The 26,564-nt window shown below is 44.9% G+C and overlaps 2 protein-coding genes across 2 annotated transcripts in view; one reads left to right on the top strand and one right to left on the bottom strand.

Annotated features, from left to right (window-relative positions):
* The window catches only part of LOC129154107 (zinc finger protein 892-like), a 338,014-nt gene that overhangs the window by 16,333 nt on the left and 295,117 nt on the right, over nucleotides 1-26,564 (bottom strand). The window lies entirely within an intron of this gene.
* LOC129154099 (zinc finger protein 271-like) overlaps nucleotides 404-26,564 on the top strand; it is a 49,145-nt gene continuing 22,984 nt past the window's right edge. The window contains exons 1-2 of the mRNA XM_054733896.2: nucleotides 404-677; nucleotides 1,181-1,543. Coding sequence (XP_054589871.2) covers nucleotides 506-677; nucleotides 1,181-1,543 — 535 coding nt within the window. The 5' untranslated portion in view covers nucleotides 404-505. The remainder of the gene's footprint in view (nucleotides 678-1,180; nucleotides 1,544-26,564) is intronic.

Below are 26,564 nucleotides of genomic sequence, written 5' to 3'. Positions count from 1 at the left end.
TTAGATTTCCAAAATGTGTCCCTCAATATTAAACTCGTTCCTACGCCCTTGTTACATCCTCTCTAGTCTCTCTTCCCATCTAACACTTTATAAATAAACTGAACTGAACTAAGAACATCAGGAGGGATGAAATAATTTGTTCCTCCAGATAACTGATTGTTGAATTCCAGTAACAGATGGATCAGTTTTCTCTTTGTCCCTAAAAACCTGCAGCTGTGTGATTCCAGCTAAATCTGCTCTGTTGATCGTTTCCCTCAGATCTTCATCAGTTTCTCTTTCCTCTGTTATTAGTCTCATTCTGTCACCTTTTGACCTGAACCTGTGATCCACACCTTCATCTCTTCCTTGTTGTTGCTGGTCCAACTCCAGTCCAGTAGGTGGCGCTAACGCGCCTTCACGCTGCCACATGACCGGAAGCTGTTATCAGAGCTAGCTCTTTGTTAGCTACCAGCGCTAGCTTGCTGTGCTGGTGTGTGAGGGGAACCTCTGAGGCTCTGCAGCAACAATGTCTTCAGCTCAGTCTCTGAGAGAGGTGATCAGAGAGCGGCTAACTGCTGCTGCTGCAGAAATCTTCTCCGAGTTTGAAAAAACCATCGTCCGCTACGAGGAAGAGATCGATCGTCAGCGCAGACTGCTGGAGATCAGCTGGAAACCACAGATCAACTTACACAGAATAGGTATGAAACAGCAGCGGGACTCATGTGGTTTTACTGAGGACACAATCTCAGGACAGTGCGCTTGGATCCGTTTGCTGTTCTGAAGCTTTTTGACACAACTGAGCTGAAATCAGTCTGCGGTAAACTTTGTTCCACTTTAGAGAAACAAATCAATAAAATTTCAGGGATTTTAGGAAGTTTTCCTTTTCAGGAACTCCACTAAATCAGTTTAAAAGAGACAAACTTTAAAGACTTGGTGAACGTTTCCAGCTGATGTTCTACAATCAGAGACTTGTTAAACGAGTCAGTCTGATAGATACTGAGTCCAGTCACACACACACACACACACACACACACACACACACACACACACACACACACACACACACACACACGCACACACACACAGGTTAAGAGTTCATTGTTTTCTAAAACATCTTCAGATGCATCAGATGGTTCAAGTGAAGTGTGCTTTCTTATTGTCACATGACTCAGCTTTTTGTTTGGTCTGTTTGTCTGTCCAGAACTCCCACTGCATTATGTCAGGACACATGAGGAGGTTCTGACTGACCAGCAGCTCTGGAACCAGGAGAGGACCTCCAGTTTGGAGCAGGAACAAGCAGAACCTTTACAGGAGGGACCAGAACCTCCACAGATGAAAGTGGAGCAGGATGAGCCAGAACCTTTGCAGATTGTAAAACAAGAGGAGCTCTGCATCAGTCAGGATGAAGAGCAGTGTGTACTGAAGCAGGAGACGGTGACCTCCCTTGTGACTCCTGCTGGTGAGGAAAGAGACCACGATGAAGCAGAACCAGACAGACACCAACTCCTTTTGTCACTGTTTCCTGAGGCTGAGATCAGAGCTGCTGCTGCTCCGGGGTCAACAGGTGAGGGGGGCTGCTATGTTTGTTTTCCTTACTGTGATGTCACAATAAGGGACTTCTTGAAACTGCTCATTTTAGGCAAATCAGCTTTATTTTAGGGCTGCCTTTTATGTGACGACTTTAGTCAAATAAAAGGCAAATCTGCAGCGAGGCTCCTAACTGGAGCAAACGGAAGAGCTCACATCACTCCTATTCTAACGTCTCTGCACTGGTTACCCGTTAACTTTAGAGTTAATTTTAGAATCCTGACTATATTTTAAGTTTGGATCTAACGCTGGTGCCGCGGTAAAAAAACAAAACTGCATTCCACTATAATTGGTTATGGCTTGCTTCTTCAATGAATCATAATCATATTTCGATACATTGATTGTAATGTTTTGTAAGTGTTCACAATTAGTAAGTAAACCAACCAAATTATAAGTAAAATACATAATGTCTTGCCCAAATTTCCCATGATGCAATGCAAGAAACATTAGCATACTGAAATATAAATGCCTCATGACTGGAACATAATAGAGTTGTCACGGTGTGAAAATGTAACCTCGCGGTTATTGTGACCAAAGTTATGGTTTTCATTATTATCGTGGTATATTTTAACGTGTTAACTAACTAAACCCTCTATATCAGGATAATGTCATCAGTTTGTGTCTAAAATTTACACTTGAGGTTGTATACATTAAGTGTGGTTAAATGTTTTTGCCGTAAAGTTAAAATATGAGATTTTGACTACTTTAATCACGTATTCCTTAAAGGGGCATTATGGAAGTGTGACAGCCAAAACGTGTATAGAAATAATAAATGTCTTCTTCATACTGCATCCTGCAATGCCCTGGTCCTGTAGAACGAGCCCTGGCATTTTTACTGTGATTGCCTGTTTTTCTGTAAAATCACAGAAAAAGAGAGATGCTCGGGTCGAGCAGGCTGCTTCATGCGCGTTCACGCTCAGGCATAGCCCGTAGCATTTGCTATCCGTAGCTTTAGCAGCAGAGTGAGAGGCAGTGCCACTTTGTCGCTGTTCCTAACGCCTAATAACAAAGCTAGCTACATTTCTGAGGACCCTTAGCTACTTTCTGTAGAACTTTCTTCTAGATATTTCCTGCAAATTAGCAACAAAATAGCCATTTTCACTCCGAACCGTTCTCTGAACGTTGTTTCAGCTGTCATCAAGGATATAAATGTTACAGATACAAAGGACGTCACTGGCGCTTTAGCTCACCTAGTAAGACGTCAGACTCTCGTGCAAAAGACCTGGGTTTGATTCTGGATGTGAACTAGGGCTGCACAATATATCGAAAAATTATCGTCATCGCGATAACAGGACGTGCGATAGGCCCATCGCAAAGCACGTCAAAAACGGCGATAAATGTTTGGTTCAAACATTTCCATCCGTGTCATACATCAACTTTTTGTAAACCAGCTCTGTTTTTTACGCGGAAGTATTATTTGACCAATCAAATGTAGTCCTTCTGATATGCGGCCAATCAGATGGGTCCATTCACGTAATACGCCCGCCCCCTACGTAGACCCTTACCCCAAAATTCCACTATCTCTACTCCGCCCCTGCTTTCCACTGCCGCTCGCTTCCCTTGTTCGTCATGCTGGCTCAGACTAACGAACGCACTTTGTGCTGAGGTTTCTGGAATCAGCGCTGCTTTCAAACATGAACGTGAGTCCGCTCGGTGTCGTTAAGCAGCTGATAATAACCGGGCTGACTCCGACATGTGCCGGTGAACCAACCCACCTTCATGTCGCTAGTGTTCCACCAGGTGGTGACGTTAGCCCCAGGCTCCGGTTAGCTTCCAGCTAAAAGGCTACAGCACTCTCCTCCCAGTCCCACCCTGCTAAAGAGGGCCTGGAAAAGTTCCCCCACACATCAAAGTGATTTTTCCTTTATGAGCTTTTATAACCTTGTTAATCAGGATAGTTGATTTGCTGCTGCACATAAACTGTCAGTCAGAAGCTCTGCTAGCCGGTTATCTTAAGAGGAGCTAGTTCAATTTGTTAGCTTGTTACCAGAATCATAGTTGCAGTTTCATCATCTGAGCTGCTTTTTAAGATCTAGGTTAACTTGTTCAATTTGGGGTTAAAAACAAACGTTTTCACATATTTTCCATGTAGTTTTTTTGCCAGTTCCTCTTCTGAAAGGTAGACAATTGTTTTTCTCTTTCCCTCAGAAAATCTTAATATTCTCCTAGTTTGGCCCAGCACAGTTCACTTCCCAATTACAGCAACAGCCTTATATCATAACCACATAAGTGGAGAAAATGTTCAGTAGCAATGAGAGAATTTGCTGTTGCGTTTAAGTGATGTTAACTATTATTTAACATTTAAACTTATTTTCAGATTTTTTTATTTATTCAAAAACCCTGGTAAGGGATGTTTTTCTGTATTTGGAGCATCAGAAAAAGTTTTATGGTGGAGGTGATGTTTTAAAGTCACTGAGAAACTGCATGCATGCAGTTTGTTGTTTTGCTGCTAATACAGTAGCAGGTGTATCTGCTAATACAGTAGCGGGTGCAGCTGCTAATGCGGTAGCGGGTGCAGCTGCTAATGCGGTAGCGGGTGCAGCTGCTAATGCGGTAGCGGGTGCAGCTGCTAATACGGTAGCGGGTACAGCTGCTAATGCGGTAGCGGGTGCAGCTGCTAATGCGGTAGCGGGTGCAGCTGCTAATGCGGTAGCGGGTGCAGCTGCTAATGCGGTAGCGGGTGCAGCTGCTAATGCGGTAGCGGGTGCAGCTGCTAATACGGTAGCGGGTACAGCTGCTAATGCGGTAGCGGGTGCAGCTGCTAATGCGGTAGCGGGTGCAGCTGCTAATGCGGTAGCGGGTGCAGCTGCTAATGCGGTAGCGGGTGCAGCTGCTAATGCGGTAGCGGGTGCAGCTGCTAATGCGGTAGCGGGTGCAGCTGCTAATGCGGTAGCGGGTGCAGCTGCTAATGCGGTAGCGGGTGCAGCTGCTAATGCATTAGCAGCTGCTAATGCGGTAGCGGGTGCAGCTGCTAATGCGGTAGCGGGTGCAGCTGCTAATACGGTAGCGGGTGCAGCTGCTAATGCGGTAGCGGGTGCAGCTGCTAATGCGGTAGCGGGTGCAGCTGCTAATGCGGTAGCGGGTGCAGCTGCTAATACGGTAGCGGGTACAGCTGCTAATGCGGTAGCGGGTGCAGCTGCTAATACGGTAGCGGGTGCAGCTGCTAATGCGGTAGCGGGTGCAGCTGCTAATACGGTAGCGGGTGCAGCTGCTAATGCGGTAGCGGGTGCAGCTGCTAATACAGTAGCGGGTGCAGCTGCTAATGCGGTAGCGGGTGCAGCTGCTAATGCGGTAGCGGGTGCAGCTGCTAATACGGTAGCGGGTGCAGCTGCTAATGCGGTAGCGGGTGCAGCTGCTAATGCGGTAGCGGGTGCAGCTGCTAATGCGGTAGCGGGTGCAGCTGCTAATGCGGTAGCGGGTGCAGCTGCTAATGCGGTAGCGGGTGCAGCTGCTAATACGGTAGCGGGTACAGCTGCTAATACGGTAGCGGGTACAGCTGCTAATACGGTAGGGGTTGCAGCTGCTAATGCGGTAGCGGGTGCAGCTGCTAATACAGTAGCGGGTGCAGCTGCTAATGCAGTAGCAGGTGCAGCTGCTAATACAGTAGCTGGTGCAGCTGCTAATACAGTAGCAGGTGCAGCTGCTAATACAGTAGCAGGTGCAGCTGCTAATACAGTAGCGGGTGCAGCTGCTAATACAGTAGCAGGTGCAACTGCTAATACAGTAGCAGGTGCAGCTGCTAATACAGTAGCTGGTGCAGCTGCTAATACAGTAGCAGGTGCAGCTGCTAATGCAGTAGCAGGTGCAGCTGCATATTTTTACAATAAAAATGTTATGATGTAATGAAATTCATGCATTAGTTTTTGTTTGCTTTGAACCCAGAGCAGACGTCACACGCCAGACGACATCAACACTGCATACTTTAGTATTTGTTCATTTATCGTGAGTAGTATCGATATCGCAGTATTAAGCACTGTTATCGAATATCGCAGGTTTTCCTAATATCGTGCAGCCCTTATGTGAACATAGTTTATTTAGAGTTTCTTTTTTACATTAATGGTATATTTTTTTACAGTAAGATGCCCAAATTTTTATTTGAGACTCTCCGAACGGCATTGAATTCACAGATAAAAAAGATGTGGGTTCAACTTTCATTTTGGAACAATTTTTCAAGCAAGGGAAGGGAATGATCTGAGCATGCAGGAGGACTGACCCATCTTAAACCTTTGTCGGCTGTGCTGAAGAGAAAGGTACAGAACCAAATTATATAATTAATTAGCCGCACGTTCTCCTGTCCTCTGTCCTCCGGGCCACACACACACACACACACACACACACACACACACACACACACACACACACACACACACACACACACACACACACACACACACACACACACACATACACATGGGACTGTCTCAGCTGTTATTTTCGTTAAGGAGTGTGCACGTACAGCATGCGCGCCTCGTGCACGAGCCTACTATTGAAGCTGCCGTTACGCTTTTGGCCTGAGGGGGCAATCGCAAGCATAAAAATTCAAAACTCCGTAAAGTCCCTTTAAGCACAAACTAGCCCAGTTTGACACATGTACAGAAACATTTTACATTTCATCACAGTTTCAATACTTAAGCATTTTTCATTAGTTTTAATTTTCTTTACGTAAAAAAAAAATTTTCACGCCAAATATTTTGTTAGTTTCAGTTTAGTTTTTAATAGTTTTAATTATAGTTTTAGTATTTTTGTAATATTAGTTACATATCAAGACTGACTAAAATAAATAGATAAAATTATTTAAAAGAATAGAGTTAGATATTATAAAATAATAGAAATTGCTGTGTGTAACAAAATCTCTGAATTTTTTGTAGTTTTCAAAAACATTTTAGAACATGAGAGCTACCATCTATTCCAAGCAGAATAACAGAAATTATAGACTACAAAAACATGAACTGAACAGGATAAAACCAGCTGCAGAATGCAATTTCAAAACAGCTAGTGAACGTTGATCAACAAAACTTGCAATCTCTTAAGTGAGATTCACTTAAATATGAATATTAGGAGACAAAAGCTTAATGCTGGTTCTACAGTTCTGACAAGACAATGGAACCGACTGCCAATACATAATTAAAACCACGATAGTGCAGGACACTCCTGCATCATGAGATGGACACCTCAACAGCTTGTGTGAATCTTGGACTAGCCGTTAACTAGGGTTGGGCATCGAGCATTGATTGGAACCGGTTCCAACTGTTCATTTTTCTCTGAATCGTTCAAAGTTTTTATTTCGATTCCTAGTTTTGATTCCTAGAGTGCCGACTGGAAGAGGAATCTGCAGCCAATCTCCGCGAAAAATAAATGTGATCTGCATATTGTGACAGTTTTTCAGAGCTGATCACACCAGCTGTCCGTGTGCAGCACTGAGTCCCCCAACAAACGCGTCTACAGAACCTTTACTCCGTCATGTACACTTTAACTCCTGCAGCGTAGAGGAAACTTGCTAAAATACGTCAACACGGTGGATTTAATAGCAGCTTTAAAGAACAAACTCTGGATGGTGTGAGGTGAGTTTGTCTCACTGCAGAAATAAAAACACACACGGAGTGTCAGCAGTCAGACGCATTCAGCGTCACTTCCTGTTCTGACTGAACGCTGCTGCAGCATGGAGGTGTAGTTCTCAGTCATCCTGGACATGATCATCCAGAGAGTTTTGGCCGAAAACAGCTGGACGTTTCTGGATATGTTGGAGACATTTAGCCTCTCATCCCAGAGGCTTCTTCCAGACTTTGGTTGTGGTCAGAAACAAACACACTGGTTGTGCTGCAAGTCTTTTTCTTTTTCTCTCCAAAACATGTTTTTGTCTAAATGAAGGTGATGTTGTTGTTCATAGAATTAAAATTCATGCTGAAGTTAAGATTATTTCATCAAGTAGGACCTGTGGTTAGCTGGCTCATGTAAAACATGTCATGTCTTGAAAGATTCGGTATCGGGAATCGATAGGAACCGCAATCGAAACAAGGAATTGGAATCAGAATTGTTCAAAATCAAACGATGCCCAACCCTACTGTTAACTTGTTCATATTTTTCCACAAACTGAGGTAATCCAAATGGCATGACATGAATTGTTCTAAAGGTTTTAACCAAGCCCCCACAATGCGGCTCAAAAATTGGAGCAATCCCGGAAGTACCTAAAATTGCAGTTCCACCCTCATCCACTAGGGGCTGGTGTCAGAAGCGAGCAAATCCTCATTGACTCCCATGTTAAAAATACCAATGTCACAGCAGAAATAAACATGTTTACAGCCTGGTACCAAAACATGTTTTTGGTTTAAATGATCTAGTTTACACTCATGACAACTCTGAGGGGGGTGAATGTTTTTCTCACTCTTCTGTTTAAGTGTATTAAAAGCCTAAAATTCAGTATAATTAATGAGCATCAGACCCACGTGACTACAGCGCTAGCTCCGTGGAAAGGCCTCAGTAGAGCCTCGGTCTGGCTTGGAAACTGAGAGAGCTGCACTTGATTTGCCACTCAGAGCAGCGCAAGAGTAAGCTTGAGGGAGGAGCTAACAATCGGCTCAGTCAGTTTTAATGATCATTTAAAACCCAGATCGTAATTGAGATCAAAATTGTAATTATTGAGATGCATTTTAGATGCATCAGATGATTAAAACAAAGTGGTGTATATATAGTATATATATCTCATCGTCGTCGTCTCCCTCCGCTTATCCGGGTTGCGGGGGCAGCATCCCAACTAGGGAGCTCCAGACCGTCCTCTCCCCAGCCACTTCCACCAGCTCCTCCGGCAGGACCCCAAGGCATTCCTGGACCAGATTGGAGATATAACCTCTCCGTGTCCTGGGTCGACCCGGGGGCCTCCTGCCGGCAGGACATGCTCGAAACACCTCCCCAGGTAGGCGTCCAAGAGGCATCCTGACCAGATGCCCAAACCACCTCAACTGACTCCTTTCGATCCGGAGGAGCAGCGGTTCTACTCCGAGTCCCTCCCGAATGTCCGAGCTCCTCACCCTATCTCTAAGGCTGAGCCCGGCCACCCTACGGAGGAAACTCATTTCGGCCGCTTGTATCCGCGATCTCTTTCTTTCGGTCATTACCCAAAGCTCATGACCATAGGTGAGGATTGGGACGTAGATCAACCGGTAAATCGAGAGCCTGGCTTTCTGGCTCAGCTCCCTCTTCACCACGACAGATCGGCTCAGCGTCCGCATCACTGCAGACTGTAATGGAATTGAATTACAATTTAATTGATGACCATAGACATTAAAGATTCATATCTAGTATGAATCCCATCTAATGGACACTGGGTTATTTAAATCAGAAGATTGCATCTTTTTATTAATTAAATAAACACTTTGCATGAACTGAGAGACAAGAGAAGAGAGAGAGAGACTTTCAAACGTTTAAGAAAAGTTATTACTAAATGATTTTTTAAGCAATTTAACAAGACTAACTCTCTACTGATGGATGTTTGTTGGAATGAAGTGTGTGTGTGTGTGTTTGTGCGTGTGCGTTAGGGCTGTAGCGAAGCCTCGACGAAGTCGACGGCTCGATTCTAAAAATTTATCGACGTCAGATCCGGTAGTCGACGCACCGCGCCCACTTGTTGCATCCCCAGGAGTTTGTAAATAGAGGAGGAATCTGCCTGTTTTTCCTCTAGTTCGCCCTCTTCTCCGCCTTCACTAACATCTCCGCCGAATACCGAAGATCCGGAACAATGTCCGTCCACTACTAGATTATTTTCCTGTTTTGCCCCTTCGTCTCCCGGCAACGGACAACAACTTCCGGGGTCAGATGCGCTGCTTCGTGTCTATCGCAGATGTAGAAAATCACCGGGAGCGTTTCTCCCTTCATAAAGGAGCTTCTTTCGGACATGAGGAGAGCTGTTTTGGTGGTAGCAGTCTCTCCTCCTTGCTGGTCTGTTTGCTGCTGGGTGTTTTTGGTTTATTTAAACTTGGTAACTTGAACTTAACGTTGGTAAAGCTACTGTTAGCATCTTCGCTAACAGCTTCTTGCGTTGGGATAAGCTGTTACGTTTTGGTTTAGAGTTCATCTTTTTTGTGGTGTAGATCTCCTTTTATTACATTTAGAGTGTTGTGGGTTTTCAGTTTAGTTTAAAATATCACCTGAGTTTGGTTTAACCCGTAACACCACTCGCCTCACGCACATAAGTGACCAAAACAAAGCAGCATGGAGACACTCCATCTTCTACCACCTCTCAGGCAGCAGCCTGCACTCCCAAGTTCTACACGTCACCAGAACATAACCAACCAACACAATAAACGCAGTGTTATACAAAATGGAAGGCCTGTAGTGTTTATTCTCTTACAGTAAGAATTTATCAATTTTTTTGAGGAATTTATTTGAGATTTTCTGGTTTTTGTTAATTGTGCAATAGAAAAATAATCATTAGATTAATTTTCTAAATAGTCATTAGAATAGTCGACTATTCGATAAAATAATCGTCAGAATAATCGTTTTAAAAATAATCGTTTACCCCCAGCCCTAGTGTGCATGTGTGTGTGTGTGAACGATGTCAAGTTCAGAACCTCCGTGTCCGTAGAAGCGAGTCTGAGTGGGATATGATGTTTTGCTCCTAACTGATCAAGTTTGAACCGTGGTCATAAACACGAGATGCCAGTTTGTCGCATCCACATACCCTTCAGTGAGACCTCCACGGTGGATCCAGAATGCCCAGGTCCTGCAGGACCTTCCTTCCGGTACCGGAGCCGATGGCACAGCGTCACAGAACGACAGACTAGTCCTTGGATTTTCTGCAGGTAAACAGCGACAGGTGTTTCACAGCGTCAAAAAGGGGGACCCTCCTTGGGTCAGCGAGTTCAGCTTTTATTCTGAAGGAACCATTGTTGATTGATAACAGCGAAAGGTTTTTCCCTGTTCTTAGCTTAAAAAGAAAAGTATAGATGGCCTTTCCATACTTCACTTAGCATGCGGTGAACTTCAGGGGATCTTGAGATCATGTTGAATACTGAGTTATAATGGCGTTGGAATTGTTTTATTAATCCGGATGTTTTTGATTCTGGACGAATCAAAGCTGACAGATTAAATAAACACCACAGAGACTCGCCACGCATCAGACGGGGAAGATTCTGATTGGATCAGCAACAGCAATGTGTCATGTGATTATTTACCTTAGTGTATCAGCGTGTCTAGTGACTAGAATAAGTCATTTACTTATTAAAAACATATTAATCATTATATTGTGATTTCACAAATCGGTCACATTGTATTGGTGACTAAAAGTTGTTTTGATTAGCTTTATTGAAAATAGAGTTCTTTGGCTTTTAATAAAAGAAAATAAAGGAGTCTTCTTCTTCTGTCTTCATTGCTGGAATGTTAACAGTTTAGAAGCGAATGCATGACCTTGAGGCTGTTTCATGCACTCTGGCACTGTGTCAAAGGGGAACAGTGGTTAGAGGATAATAACCCTGAGAAATGGCTCCTTCATCATGTTACAAGACGCTGAACCAATCTGCCTGTCAATCTCCCGATCCCCCGATCCGGAGTTGGCAAGCCACCCTTTTCCGGTCGAGAACCATGGTCTCAGATTTAGAGGTGCTGATCCTCATCCCAGCCCCTTCACACTCGGCTGCAAACCTACCCAGCAAGAGCTGAAGGTCAGAGCTGGATGAAGCTAGGAGGACCACATCATCCGCAAAAAGCAGAGACGAGATTCTCCTGCCACCAAACTCGACACACTCCACACCACGGCTGTGCCTAGAAATTCTGTCCATAAAGGTAATGAACAGAACCGGTGAAAAAGGGCAGCCCTGGCGGAGTCCAACCCTCACCGGGAACAGGTCCCACTTACTACCGGCTTTTACGGCCCCCAGCTCGTCTAGGAGATTATGTTATTGAGGGCGTGAAGAAAGATATGTGAATTACCGGACAAACCAAGATTTACTCTCTTAAAGGAGTTTATTAACTAAAAATCACTGCTTTATGCAGGCAAAGACTAAAATGATACAAAACCAAAAGGACGTCCAACACTGGGGAATTAACAATAACACTAAACACAAGGATCATCCAATACTGAGGTTCTGTTCCCTCAGCATTCAAAACAGCTTCTGTCACACCTATTCTAAAAAAGCCTGGCTCTGATCCCAATAACTTCAATAACCTTCGACCAATCTCTAATCTACCTTTCATCTCTAAAATCCTTGAGAAAGTTGTTGCTTCTCAGCTCATCTCCCACCTCAATCATAACAACCTTTTTGAACAGTTCCGGTCTGGTTTTCGCCCTCAACACAGCACAGAAACAGCTCGTTAAAATCACAAATGACCTTCTCATGGCAGCTGACTCTGGTTTCCTTTCTCTACTCATCCTTCTTGATCTTAGTGCAGCTTTCGACACCATCTCTCACTCAACCCTTCTTAACTGGTTAGCTTCCCTTGGTATCACTCACACTGCTCTCGCCTGGTTCTCCTCCTATCTCACTGGCTTATTTCAGTCTGTTCAGTTAAAATCCTTTTCTTCTCACCCTGTTGCTGTTTCTGCCTGTGTCCCCCAGGGCTCTGTCCTTGGACCTCTCTTATTTATCATCTACATTCTTCCACTTGGCCATATCTTTCGCAAATACAAGATAAATTTCCACTTCTACGCAGATGACACTCAAATCTATATCTCCTCTCAACCCGATGCTATCTTCCCTCCAGTCTCCCTATCCAGCTGTCTCCTTGAGATAAAATCATGGTTCTCTTCAAACTTCCTGAAACTCAATAGCAATAAAACTGAAATTCTACTCATTGGCAAACCCTCCACGCTGAACATATCCCCCAGCATATCAATTAACATTGATAATTCCTCAATCCTTCCTTCCCCCCATGTAAAGAGTCTTGGAGTCATCCTTGACAGCACTTTATCATTCAAAGCCCACATCAACAACATCATTTGCTCAGCCTACTTTCATTTACGCAATATCAACGGACTCCGTCCCTCTCTCACTCCTCCTGCTACAGCCATCCTCGTACACAGCCTAGTCACTTCTAGGACTGATTACTGTAACTCTCCTTTTTGGTCTCCCCCATAAATCCCTCCATCGGCTCCAACTCCTCCAAAATGCTGCTGCACGGATCATCACTCGTACCCCCTATAGAGATCACATCAGCCCTGTTCTTCAGAGTCTCCACTGGCTGCCTACTGAACACAGAATCTCATTCAAAATCCTGCTTCTCACCTACAAATGTATCCACTGTCTAGCCCCTTCTTACCTCTCCGATCTTATCCATGTTGCTGTCCCATCTCGCTCACTCAGGTCTTCCTCTGCCATTCACCTTGTGGTTCCTCCCGCTCATCTCACCACCGTTGGAAACAGAGCTTTCAGTCGCTCTGCTCCTCGGCTCTGGAACTCACTTCCTCCCGACATCCGTAACACTGACTCCCTCCTCTCATTCAAATCCAAACTCAAAACTCACCTGTTCAACCTGGCTTACACTCTCTAGCCCACAAACTCTTTACTCTGACATTTATAGCATACTTTTAGTAATTTTATTGTTTAAATTATCTTATTCTTATTTGTTTGTAAGTTTTATCATGTTTTGTGAGGTGATCTTGGGTTTTGAAAGGTGCCTATAAATTAAATGCATTATTATTATTATTATTAATACTGGGTAAATAACAATAATATCAATAAACACAAAAACGCCGGTACTAATCCGGGAAAACGAAAGGAATTAGATGAACACAAAAAGCTCCACCAAAAGGGTGAGCTGAACTCACTCAATACCACACAGGTAATCACAACGAAGACTTTAACGTCTGGGTTTCTAGGAGGGAAAAAGAGGAACACTCGCTCTAACACTAGGCCTCTTCTAAGCTTCCCTCCTCGAATGACAGAGGGAGCTGCCTATTATAGGAAGCTCCCTGATTGAGAGATTAGCGACACCTGGCTCAGCTAGAGCCAGGAGAACAGGTAGGAGCTCTGAGGCCATCTTGTGGCCACAAAACAGACAGCGTCTGTAACACCCTCCCCCTCAAAACAACAACTAAATTCTTTTTTGTTGTTGCCACAAAAACAAGAGCGCTCCCACTAACTAACTAGATAAAACAACTAACTAACTGACTAAAATTCCTGGATCTCGGAAGACGGGCTGATTAAACACTTTAAAATCACGCTGCGCTGATCCTCAGCGCTGCGGAGTGTCCCCGAGATGGTAGCTTGCGCTACCAACACTAGCCTTAAAGAGCAAGTAACGTCTAAATTAACTTTTTTTTGCTGATGAACTGTATAAATGAGTGTCTAATAGTGCTTTAAATGTGTGTATTCATTATTTTAGCATTTTGGTGCATTTTCTTTAAAAATTAAAAATTCTGCCTAAATACCACAGTATAGCGCCACCTTCAGCTTAAAACATAGAATTTGACTCATTTTGAATAAATTTTAACCAATGGCTAAAGAGTAAGATACTACGTAAACCAGTAGAGTACTACGTAGCAGCTCTGTGTCAACTTTATAAAAGCAACGAGCATCTCGGCCACGCCTTGTGGTGAGTTGGGAGTTGGATTTGCAAGCGAATGTAGGAGGCTAGCCGTAGTTCAGCATTAGCATATAGCATTAGCATATCCTAGTCTTTAGCATATCTTTTAGTGTTATACATACTTATTTAGTGTTAGCTTGGCTGTTGGATATTGTAGTTTAGTTAAGTGTTTGGCTGTTAGTGTAACTAGGAAAGTAGTTCGAGTTTAGTGCTCCATATCGTGTTAGCATGGTGAGATGGTGTAGTGTAGTATGGTTGCGGTGGCTCTGTGGGCATTTTATCCGCGATTCTGCACGCCTCCGTTTGAAGAGGGAGGCTGTGCCCACCGTGGCTCTTCCGCGATTTAGATGCAGCCCACCGACTCTGCTCCCCCACCACGGCGGGCTCCAGTCTGAGGTGAGTCAGCTAAATAAAGTTTTAACATCTTCTAAAGACAATTCCCTACCTAAATGCAAAGTCCGAGAGACGTGGTTCACTTCATTTAGCTAGTCAGTCGGCAATTCTGCAACAGTGGCTCTAACTGACGCAGCACTAGTTGACAGACAGCATTACAGCGTGAAATCCAGCTTGTGACCCGGTTCTGTAAGGAATTCTGTTCAGGGGGTCGCATTTCAGGCTCTCCACATCATATGTGACTGACTTTTACGTTATAACAACGATCACACACTAGGACTGTTATAAAGCGCCTATATAGGAGTTTCTTTTGTATATTATCTGACTTTATAAACTCCCAACATCAATGTGCTTCTATTTTTTTTTTCAGGCTAAATCTACCCAAGACACTGGCTGTCAGACTGATTTAGCTGCAAGAATGCACTTGTCCAGGCTGATGTGAAGCCTTACCTGTAGCAAAGGTGAATTATTTTTAATAATCTTCTATGTAAACATTTTATTATTACCTTCTAGTTTTAATTTGTTTTACAGATTATTGTTACACATGATTTTATGCTCTTTTAAACATTTATAAATGTGCTGCTTCTTTGTTTTTGTACATAGCCACCCAGAAGAGCTCACAGCCGCAGTTTGTCTTGTGACACGGGGACCATGACGGAAATTCATCTTCCAGAAAGTCCCAGAGCAGCGTCCACACCCCCTGAAAAGACCAAGATGTGAGGTGTCTGCTGTTGATTCCAGCTTCCACCTCAGTGACAGTGCAAGCTCAGTGAACTGTTCAAGGTAAAAAAATTAAAACATTTCAGAATTTTTAAGATATTAACAATTAAATTAGTATGTGATTACATCATGAAGGAGGCTACTGATTCTGGCCCTGTGACACTTGGTGGTGACGTGTGAGCTGATTCACCTGGTAAATAACTTTCACATTAAATATTTTGTTTTTGCTATCAAAAGTAAATTAACTAATAACCTGCATTATTGCAGGACACTCAGCAAAATATGGACTCTACACCATGAGGCAGGCACACGTTAATACTTATAAGAGCACATAAGGTGAGCAACACCACATATTATTGTACACTGTCCTGGATTTGTTTTCTTTCTGCATTTCATCATTAGGCTGGCTGATCACCTGATAACTCCTGTCATCTGGTTGTGACAGCATGAAGATGTCCTAACACACCTGTAACCTATCAGCTCATCTGGCAGAATAGAGAGAGAAGAGACAACACCACATCTCCTGTTCCTGGAAAGCCTTCAGCCATCCTTCGTTGACTGAGAACCTCCATTCCATTCCATTCCATTCCATTTATTTGATAAAGCACATTTAAAAACAGCATGTGAGCTGACCAAAGTGCTGTACAGGGGTAAAAACATATAAGGTTAAAAGAATAATATAAAAGAATAAAACAACTAGAGCAGAACAAAAAGAACCATGAGAAGTCAATAAAATCAGTCAAAGAACAGTGTAAATAAACCATCGATAAAATAGCTAGGTAGTAAAAGCAAGAGAATAAAAATAAGTCTTTAAGTGGGACTTAAAAACCCCAATGGAGGAGGAGATTCTGATATTCAGTGGGAGATCATTCCAAAGTTTTGGAGCGCAGACAGAAAAAGCTCGTTCACCACGGGTTTTGCAGCGTTGACGGGGAATCTGTAGGAGGTGTAGGTCACCTGAACGGAGAGTCCTGCCTGGCACATAAGGAGTGAGTAACTCGGATATGTAGGGTGGTGCTAAGCCATTCAGCGCCAGATGGCGCCGACTGTTGCGGCTCGCCGTCTGTTGCTTGTAATTGTGGTTTTAGCATTGTTTTTGAGTCACTTTTTAGCTTTTTGTGATCCAATTTTTAAATATGATCGACTCACCCTTCTTGATCTTCGGTTGAGCCCTGGACTCGGGCTACATGATGCTGAGTTCAGGCTGACGTTTGGTCACCTGTTTGACAAGGTCCCGGCGTTCCTGCTGGCTGTCCCGGACCGAGTGGGGCGTAACCCGAGGCGGCGGAGACGGCGTGGAAAACGTGGTGGCGTCCGGGTTAGGATAAGGGCTTTTCGGCGAGATAACAGCGATGGTCGTTTCTTCCAGGACGTACCCCTCTGTGATTTCTCGCCTGGATCCATCCGGGTTCTGCAGCGCCAAAGGCTGGCCCGTGCGCGCGGGAGCTCCCAGCAAGCGCAGCGCACTGGTGGAGTAAATCCGGGAAATCTCCTCTATCCCGTGAGGTCGGGGTTTTGGCGAACCTCGGATCGGCTTCCATCCAGCTCCCTGCCGCAGCTTCGGATTGCTCTACTGAACGTCCGCTCGCTGGGGAACAAGACAGCTATCCTAAAGGATTTTTACACGGATAACGCTGTGAGCCTGTTCTGCATGACGGAGACGTGGGCTCTGCCAGGTGAGATGGCCTCCTTGGTCGAACTCTGTCCTCCTGACTGTAATGTTGTTAATGAACCGAGACTCTCTGGCCGTGGGGGGGGCTTGCTGTCCCTGTACTGTTCAAATCTCCCACTTAAACCTCTTGCTGGGCTGATGGCTCCAACCAGTTTTGAAGTCTCAGTATTAGAGCTGGGCTTCTCTCCTCCCATCCTCGTTTTACTGTGCTACAGGCCACCAGGATACAATAAGGATTTTATAAATGATTTCTCCAACCTTTTAGCTGATATGCTCCCAAAATATGAACAGGGGATTATTTTGGGTGATTTTAATATCCACGTCTGCTGCCCTCTGAAACCACTGGTGAGGGATTTTATGAATGTTTTAGACTCATTTGGACTACAGCAATTGGTAAATGTCCCCACACATGCGGCTTCTCACACCCTGGATTTGGTTTTATCTTTTGGACTGGATGTGCATGATTTATCTGTGGATCCTGTGGCATTTTCCGACCATGCTGTGATCACGTTCAGCATCTCACGTCTCCTTCCTCCAGCCCGGCGACGGTCTGCTCGTTACTCCAGGCGCTTATCTCCGAGTACGACTTCCAACTTTCTGTCGGTTTTGGACACTGATGCCCTCGCTCCGCCCTTGTCGGTTACCTGCATGGATGTAGATGGCCTTCTGCATCGGTTCAATGTGACCTGCTCTGCTGCTCTGGACGCTGTTGCCCCTCTGAGACCGAGGCGGAAACAGACAACATCTTACCCTTGGCTGAATGATTACACCCGTAGCCTCAGGCGACAGTGTAGGGTGCTGGAACGGAGGTGGAGGAGAGACAGACTGTCATGCTCTCGGCTGCTCCTGGTTGATGCACTTTCACACTACCAGAGAGCAGTTAGATCTGCTCGTAATAACTATTTTTCTGCTATCATTTCACAGCATCATGGAGACCAGTCCAGGCTGTACAGCACAGTTAACTCCCTGCTACTGTTAAATGAGTCTGATGGTCTAAATCCCACTGTTGCTTTATGCACAGAGCTACAGAGCTTTTTCCTCAACAAGATCCTTGGTATTAGGCTTAGCCTCCAGCCTCAAATACACACTATCCATGTGGAACCGCCGGATCCACCTGCCTTCTCAGACTTTGCTCCAGTTCAGCTTGCTGACTTGATGAAACTGATTAGCTCCATGAAGCCAGCTGGCTCTTCGGTGGACTGCCTCCCAGCTAAATTGGTACGTGACTCGGTGTCTGCGCTGAGCCCGGCACTCATGAACATTTTTAACATTAGCCTCAGCACTGGAGTGTTCCCTAAGGTTTTTAAAGATGCGGTTGTTCAGCCGATATTGAAAAAACCTGGTTTGGATCCCTCCACTTATGAGAACTTTCGCCCGATATCGAAAGTCCCGTTTCTCTCGAAGGTCCTTGAGAAAATTGTGCATGGCCAGATCTCTGCCCATATGAATAGCAACTCGTTGCTGGATGTATTTCAGTCAGCTTTTAGACCAAACCATAGCACAGAGTCTGCTTTGATTAGGGTGCTAAATGACATTCTGGTGGCATCTGACTCTGGGTCTAGGGTACTGCTGCTCCAGCTGGACCTTTCAGCGGCTTTTGATACGGTCGATCACCAAATTTTACTGAATCGGCTTGGGTCTTGGGTTGGGGTGACGGGGGTGGCGCTTAAATGGTTCCGCTCCTACCTATCAAACCGAACCATCTCTGTACAGATTGGTGACTGTGCATCCTCCAGTCTTCCACTGCCTTGGGGGGTGCCGCAAGGTTCCGTTCTTGGGCCATTGCTGTTTTCAATCTACCTTCTGCCTCTGGGCAATATCCTGAATCAGCATGGCCTGAGCTACCACATCTACGCAGATGACTGTCAGCTATACGTGGAAATGGACGAGAAAAATGCGGGCTCGAAATTGGCTGCATGTATGGATGACGTGAAGGGCTGGCTGGCATCCAACTTCTTAAAACTGAATGAAAAGAAGTCTGAGTTTATTGTTTTTGACCCCCGCAACCACCATGGCTCTCACCCTGTTTGTGACCTTTTAACCCTTAACCCCAAACAGTGTGTGACGAGTCTCGGGGTCAAGCTGGATGCTGGACTCACAATGGCCCCACAGATAAACTCTGTAGTGAGGTCGTGTTTTTATCAGCTTCGCCGCCTTACTCACCTCAGACGAATCCTGAAACGGAGGCATTTGGAGTCAGTCATTCATGCATTCATTACCTCTCGCCTGGACTATGCAAACGCCCTCCTCGTTGGTGTTCCGGACTCTGCCCTGAATCGGCTGCAGGTTGTTCAGAATGCTGCTGCCAGGTTCTTGACGGGTACACACCGACGTAGCCACATTACACCTGTCCTGGCACATCTTCACTGGCTCCCTGTCATTTTCAGAGTGCAGTTTAAGTTACTGACTTTTGTTTTTAAAGCGCTCAGTGACCTGGCACCTTCCTACCTCTCTGCCCTTCTCACTCCATATGTGCCCACCCGCTCGTTGAGGTCGGCTGACCTATTGCTGCTGCACACGCCGCGGATGAGGCTCAAATCGCGGGGTGAACGAGCATTTGTCCATGCTGCCCCAAAGCTATGGAACTCATTGCCCATTGGAGTTCGGCAGGCTCCATCTCTGGCGGTTTTTAAATCTCGTTTAAAGACCCACTTTTACACTTTGGCTTTTAGACAGTGACTCGTTTTAGTGTTTTATTGTGTCATTGTTTTAATGTGTTCTTATTATTCATGTTTTCTCTGCTTTTAATTGAGATTTTATCCTTAGTTTTAGCTCCTTGTAATGGGTGTGTTTTGTTTTAGCCTGTGCAGCACTTTGGGCAGCTCCCATGCTGCATTTTAAATGTGCTATATAAATAAACTATGCTATGCTATGCTATGCTAAAAACAAACAATAAAAATTTAAAATGTATGCGGTAGTGCACAGGAAGCCAGTGAAGTCTTGCTAAAATTGGAGTGATGTGCTGACGACGGCCAGTATTGGTCAGAAATCTTGCCGTCGTATTTTGTATCAGCTGAAGGCGAGATAATGCAGCTTTTGAAATACCAAACAGAATTGCGTTGGAGTAGTCCAACCTTGAGGTGATGAAAGCGTGAATGGTTGTCTCGAGGTGGCGCCGATTCAGAATGGGTTTTAGTTTGGAAAGACGTCTTAGCTGATAAAAACATGATTTAACCATGTGATTAACGTGAGAGTCCATTTTTAGAGCCACATCCATTTTAATTCCAAGATTAACAATTGTCTGACTAATTTTAAAAGGAAGAGCAGAAAAATCAGGAGCGGAGGAAGACGAGCCATTAGGAGTAAAAACAATAAACTCGGTCTTAAAATCATTCAGCAGCAAAAGATTTGCTGACAGCCAGTCTTTAACCTCACTCAGGCAATCAAGGAGCGGCTGGATGGAGGTAAAAGCCTTCAATGGAACATAAATCTGGCAGTCGTCCGCATAAAGATGAAAGTTAATGTTAAACTTCCTGAAGATTAGTCCCAGTGGAATAATATAAATGCTAAATAAAAGGGGGCCGAGGATAGACCCCTGTGGAACGCCCCAAGGAAGAGCAGCAGCGGGAGAAGAACAGTCGTCCATTCTAACTCTAATAGACCTGTTGTCAAAGTAGGAGCAGAACCAGTCAAGCGCGGATCCCTTAATGCCGACCAAATTCTCAAGGCGGGACAATAAAATGTCATGGTCCACCGTGTCAAATGCAGCTGAGAGGTCCAACATCACCAGGGCAACATGGGAACCGGAATCAGTGGCTAAAATAATATCATTAAAAACCCTGATGTGAGCGGATTCTGTGCTGTGATATTGTCTAAAACCAGACTGAAATTTATCCAAGACCCCAAAGTTGTTCAGATGGGGCATGATTTGGTTATAAACAGCCTTTTCCATCACTTTCGACAAGAAGGGGAGCTTTTAAATGGGGCGAAAGTTCCTGAGGTCAGTTGGGTCTAGGCCAGATTTTTTCAGTAGTGGTTGAAGCACGGCATGTTTAAAAGCAGAGGGTATAATTCCCGAAACAAGGCTGGAATTAATAATATTGAGCACATGAGGGGCTACCACTGGAAGAACCTCCTGGAAGAGTCTGGCTGGTACAATGTCATCAGGACATCCTGATGGCTTCATAGAAGATATTAATCTCTCCAGGACAGGCAGTGTAATCAGCTCAAAATGGTCAAAGCATCCGGTACAAACTGATACGGGTAGCAGAACATCTGCAGGGGAAATGATTAGACTCCTAATATTGGAGACTTTGTCTAAGAAAAAACTTAAAAATTGGGAGCAGAGATCATCTGTGATTGCAACTGTAGGAGAGTAATCACTCGACAAAACTGCATTTAGCGTTTTATAAAAAACCCTCTGGTTCCCAGAATGGGTAGTAATAATGTTGGCAAAGTATTTATTTCTAGAATTCCTGACTGCTTTCTGATACTCATCTAGTGCATTTCTAAAAAGTTCATGGGAAATGGATAGTTTATCCTTCTTCCATCTGCGTTCACACCTTCTGCATAATCTTCTGAGTTCATGTGTGTGAGAGTTTAACCAAGGGTCAGATTTTGGCTTAGGGCGTCTAACCTTTAAAGGAGCAACGGTTTCCATCACCATGAGACAGGCTGAGTGAAAAACACGCAAAGCATCATCTGGATTGGTGTAAACTAGTGTGGAGGCCGGCAGTTCAGTGAAAGAAGCACAAAATCTATCAGCTGTAACCGGGGTAATAACCCGTGTCTGGCGCAGCACCACAGGCCTTTTACCTAAGCTCACCGGACAATCAAAATCAAACAAAACTGGAAAATGATCAGAAATGGCAGTTTCATCAACAGACAAATTATTAACATTTATCCCATAAAACATCACTAAATCTAAAATATGAGACTGGTTATGGGTAGGAGCCGACACAACCTGCTTAAGACCGAAAGAATCAAGTGTATCAGTAAAATCTTTCACAAGGGGCTTGGCAGGACAGCAAACATGAACATTAAAATCACCCATAATCAGGGCTCGTTCGTATTTTGATGTTATTTCTGCCAAAATTTCTGACCATTCTTCAATGAAGTCCTTATTGAATTTAGGGGGGCGGTAAACAAGCACACAAAGGACTGGATGGGTATTACCCAGTTCGAAAGTAATCAGTTCAAAACTATTGATGATGGTGGTGAAGGGTACCATCTTGCAGGGGATATTCACTTTGAAAATAGTCAGCAATCCTCCCCCGCGACCCGAAAGCCTGGGAGAGTTCAGCACCAAGCACCCAGGAGGAAGAAGTTCAGTTAGCAGAGCGGACTCACCGGGAGGGATCCAGGACTCCGTAATACAAAAAATGTCCAGGTCTTTATCAGAGAAATAATCCTTCAGGATAGCGGTTTTATTTCCAACGGAGCGGGCGTTAAGCAGAGCAAGCTTAACGCGAGCCGGAGCAGGAGAGAGCTGCAGATCCAAAGTGGAGGCGGAAAGGTGTCCAGTGAAAGCGCGCAGGTTTGCGTGGTTGACTCCGCGTCTCCATAGACGCGGGTAAAAGGGGCGACGCGCTGGAGCTGCATCCTCTGTGCAAATGAACCAAGGCACAGATGGAGAATCAACGAGGGGAGAATGGAGCAGGGCAGCCGGCAAGGTCTGGATAGATGGATATCTCATTTTGATTCCAGTTTTGATATTTTAATGGATATTTATAAATTACATTAATTGAATTATCACATTGTCGCATGTTTAACTATTGTGATGAATTAAACTAGCACCTCACTGTTAAAAGCTCGTTTTAATTTCAAGCATGTTTAAGTATTTATGGACATGAGCAAAAACAGGAAATATATCAATTGAGATTTATTTAATTAATATAACAAATAAGGGGGAAAGAGTCATTGAAAGGCACATTCTTCCGGAAGCTCCTGATCCTGACGACACCAGCAGAGACCACCTGCAGAAACCAGAGGACCTAGAACCGAGAGAGCAGCTGTTATCAGTAAATGAATAATGAAGTCAGGGCAGTTTTAGTGGGCTGAACACATTACAGAATAATTTTCTCATGGGGTATTTTCATAACTTTCTATGCAGCAGATTGTAACTTGAGCCCAAGGCTCCTGGAGACCTGCTATCCAGCACGTTTCAGTGGTTTTCCTGCTTTAACGGGTTAGATTAGCTGTTAAGCAGCTCAGCTATTTGTTGCTGATTAAAACAAGGTGTGTTGAAGCAGATAAACCTCTAAAACATGCTGAATACTAGCTCTAGGGCAGTGGAGACAAACCCTGCAGCTAATCTGATGCTATGGCTAACGGCTACTTAACATTCAGAGCCGGTTCTGTTGGGTCGGTTCCGGTAATTTCAGGCAACTCACAAGCTCAAAACAATAGGGCTCAGGTCCGCTTGTCTCCTCCAAATAGACTTGGTCCCTTTCTTCTCGAGTGTCTGGGTAAGGAGGGGGAGAAACGTCCACCACTTCTAATAACTGCTCAGCGTGAAGGGAGCTAGCATCGTCTAGTTAGCCGTCGTCTTCGTCACTGCCGCGGCTCCGCCCTCTCGGTTCTCCAGGCAACGCCTACTAATGTTGCAGTTTTTAAAATTGATACGTGGGTGGAGTAAGACTCTGAGGGGGGAGTTACAACTTCTTTAAGGGAGATCCTCACATCTAAACAAAACAAAATTTCTACTAGGGAGCCTCAATCCGTGTGGCATCGGGACAGCGCATCAGCCATCATGTTGTCCGCCCCCTTCTTGTGGCGGACTTCAATGTTGAACTCCTGGAGGAGGAGAGCCCATTTCATCAGACGTTGCTTTGCGTTGAACATGCGGTGGAGGAAGGTCAGTGGGTTGTGATCTGAGAAAACAACAGTGGTGAAATGGTTGCAGACATATACATGAAAATGTTGTAGGGACCAAATTAAAGCCAGAGTTTCCCTTTCTATTGTTGAGTAGTTGCGTTGAGACGGGTTGAATTTCCTGGAAAAGTAGCAGACGGGGTGATCAAGCCCATCTGCATCCTCTTGGAGAAGAACAGCTCCTGCTCCGGCGTCAGAGACGTCCACCTCGATTTTAAAGGGCCGGGATAGATCAGGAACAGCCAGGATTGGTGCGCAACAAAGCAGGTTTCTGAGAGAAAGGAAAGCCTGGTGACAGTCTGGGGTCCAAGAAAAAGGAATGTTAGTGACAGGAGTAGCGTTACCAGCAGCGAGTGTAAAATAAGGCCGGAGAGTTTGTCCATTTTCTGAGCGGCTACCAAAGCATCATAGCTTAGAGGAAAGTTCACAGAAACCGGGGGCTTCATAACAGTAGCAGCATCTGCAACGGAGCTTTCATCTGACAGGAAAGAATGCAACACAGAATCACGGAGGGTTATCTCCGAATCCTTTTTAGCTTGCGCTCTAGTTAGCACACAAGCAGGCAGAGGGCCTCCACTATCATGAACTTCGGGTTCTAAAATGAGTTCAGGCAGAGGTACGACCAAACCTCCAGCAGCATCGTTCCCTAAAATTAATTCAACTCCCTTTGTAGGGAGTTCGTCTAACACACCAACCAGAAAATCACCCGAGACTAAGGGGTAGGACAGTTTAATGTAGTGCATTTCGGCCGAGAGAGCTCCCATCTCGATACCTTGTAACAACACCGAGTAGCCGGCTTGGCTATTTTCAGAAAACGGTAACAAGCTTCTTTTTATTAAAGTTAGGGAAGCTCCTGTATCTCTCAAGATAACAACTTTGGTGTCGGCTTCAGAACCCAGAAGAGAGACAAAACCCTCTGAAAGGAATGGCTTATAGCAGGGATTTGGCTTTTCAGCGTTAGTTTTCTCACAACAAGCTATATCAGTTCTGTCCTTATTTGGAGAACTTCCGGTTCTACAGTTTTTCAGTTTCAAAGAATAACAATCACGGATGACGTGGCCACGTTTATGGCAGTAAAAACACTGGTTTTTCAGGATTAGAATTTGGAGATATTCTTACACGGGGTCTGATTGCACGGTTTGCGTCAGTACGAATCTCTCGGACCCGGTGTGTGAGGGAGAATTCATCGGCGAGGAGAGCAGCCTCAGAGAAGGAAATCACCTTCTGCTCATTTAAATAGTGGACCAGCATTTCAGGAAGATGTCGTTTGAACTCTTCTATTAGAATGAGCTCCTTCAGATCAGCCAATGAGGAAATATGAGAAGCAGAGCACCATTTTTCAAACAACACAGACTTTGTGAGCATACTCAACATATGACTGATTTACCTGTGGTTTTTCAAATCTGAACTGTTGCCTGTAGGCTTCAGGAACAAGTTCATAAGCCGTGAGTACGGCTGACTTTACCTTGTCGTAATTAGCACCATCTGTTGGAGACAGAGCGGATACCACCTGAAGGGCCTTACCTGTTAACTTGCAAGTCAAGAGGAGAGGCCAGACCTCGCGAGGCCACTGCAGCATCGCAGCGATCCGCTCAAATGCGAGGAAGTAGCCATCCACTTCCGTCTCCTGGAACTGGGGCAGCAGAGTGATGCATTTACTGACATCAAAGGGTGTTGTTCGCAACGGCGAATGGGCGGGTGTCACTGGATCTGGGCAAACCCCCGTATGGGAGGCAGTCGAGTCATCAGGTTCCTGGGAGGAAGTCCAAGCCGCATCAGGAACGGGCTTCTTATTCCGTAGCTCAATCTCGAGCATTTTAAGCTGGGTTTCAGCGTCCAGTCTTTTTAAGTCCAACTCATGGCGTAATCGCCGTTCGAGAGCGCATTCATCCGCTTCAATGCGCAGGCGAGTGAGCCGGAGCTTCAGGCGAGCGAGCCGGAGCTTCAGGCGAGCTCCACTGAGTGGTGAAGTCGGAGGACTCTGATCTGGTGACGGTGAGCCGGAAGAGGATTCTTCTGGTTTGACCTGTTTTTCTGGAGTCACCGGAGGCGATGAAGGGCAGGAGTCGGTCTCGGAAGGAGGCGGAAGGATCTCTTGGGCCTCCATATAGTCCACAACGACCTTCCGTAGAGCGTCTTTCGTGAGCGATTTCAGGACAACCAGATCGAAGTGGGCAGCTACTTCCCGCAGGTCGGCTTTTCTGCAACGCTCCAGCAGCCGGCGCGAGGGAGCCTCCACAAAAGCCCGCAAGTCAAAGGTTGCCATGGTGACGTCCGCTCCACCTCCAAGAGAGGAAAACAAGGTTAGTCCAGAAAACACAAATAGATGTAAAACCGGGTATAAATGTACAAAGATGACAAAAATCCCGGACGAGCCCCCACTCTTTTACGTCCCCCAGCTCGTCTAGGAGATGATGTTATTGAGGGCGTAAAGAAAGATATGTGAATTACCAGACAAACCAAGATTTACTCTATTAATGGAGTTTTTAAACTAAAAGTCACTGCTTTATGCAGGCAAAGACTAAAATGATACAAAACCAAAAGGACGTCCAACACTGGGGAATTAACAATAACACTAAACACAAGGATCATCCAATACTGGGTAAATAACAATAATATCAATAAACACAAAAACGCCGGTACTAATCCGGGAAAATGAAAGGAATTAGATGAACACAAAAAGCTCCACCAAAAGGGTGAGCTGAACTCACTCAATACCACACAGGTAATCACAACGAAGACTTTAACGTCTGGGTTTCTAGGAGGGAAAAAGAGGAACACTCGCTCTAACACTAGGCCTCTTCTAAGCTTCCCTCCTTGAATGACAGAGGGAGCTGCCTTTTATAGGAAGCTCCCTGATTGAGAGATTAGCGACACCTGGCTCAGC

This window comes from Nothobranchius furzeri, chromosome 2 (assembly GCF_043380555.1).
Source record: "Nothobranchius furzeri strain GRZ-AD chromosome 2, NfurGRZ-RIMD1, whole genome shotgun sequence".
NCBI lineage: Eukaryota > Metazoa > Chordata > Actinopteri > Cyprinodontiformes > Nothobranchiidae > Nothobranchius > Nothobranchius furzeri.
Note: the sequence above shows the minus strand (reverse complement) of the source record. Positions and strands in the feature narration are given on the sequence as shown.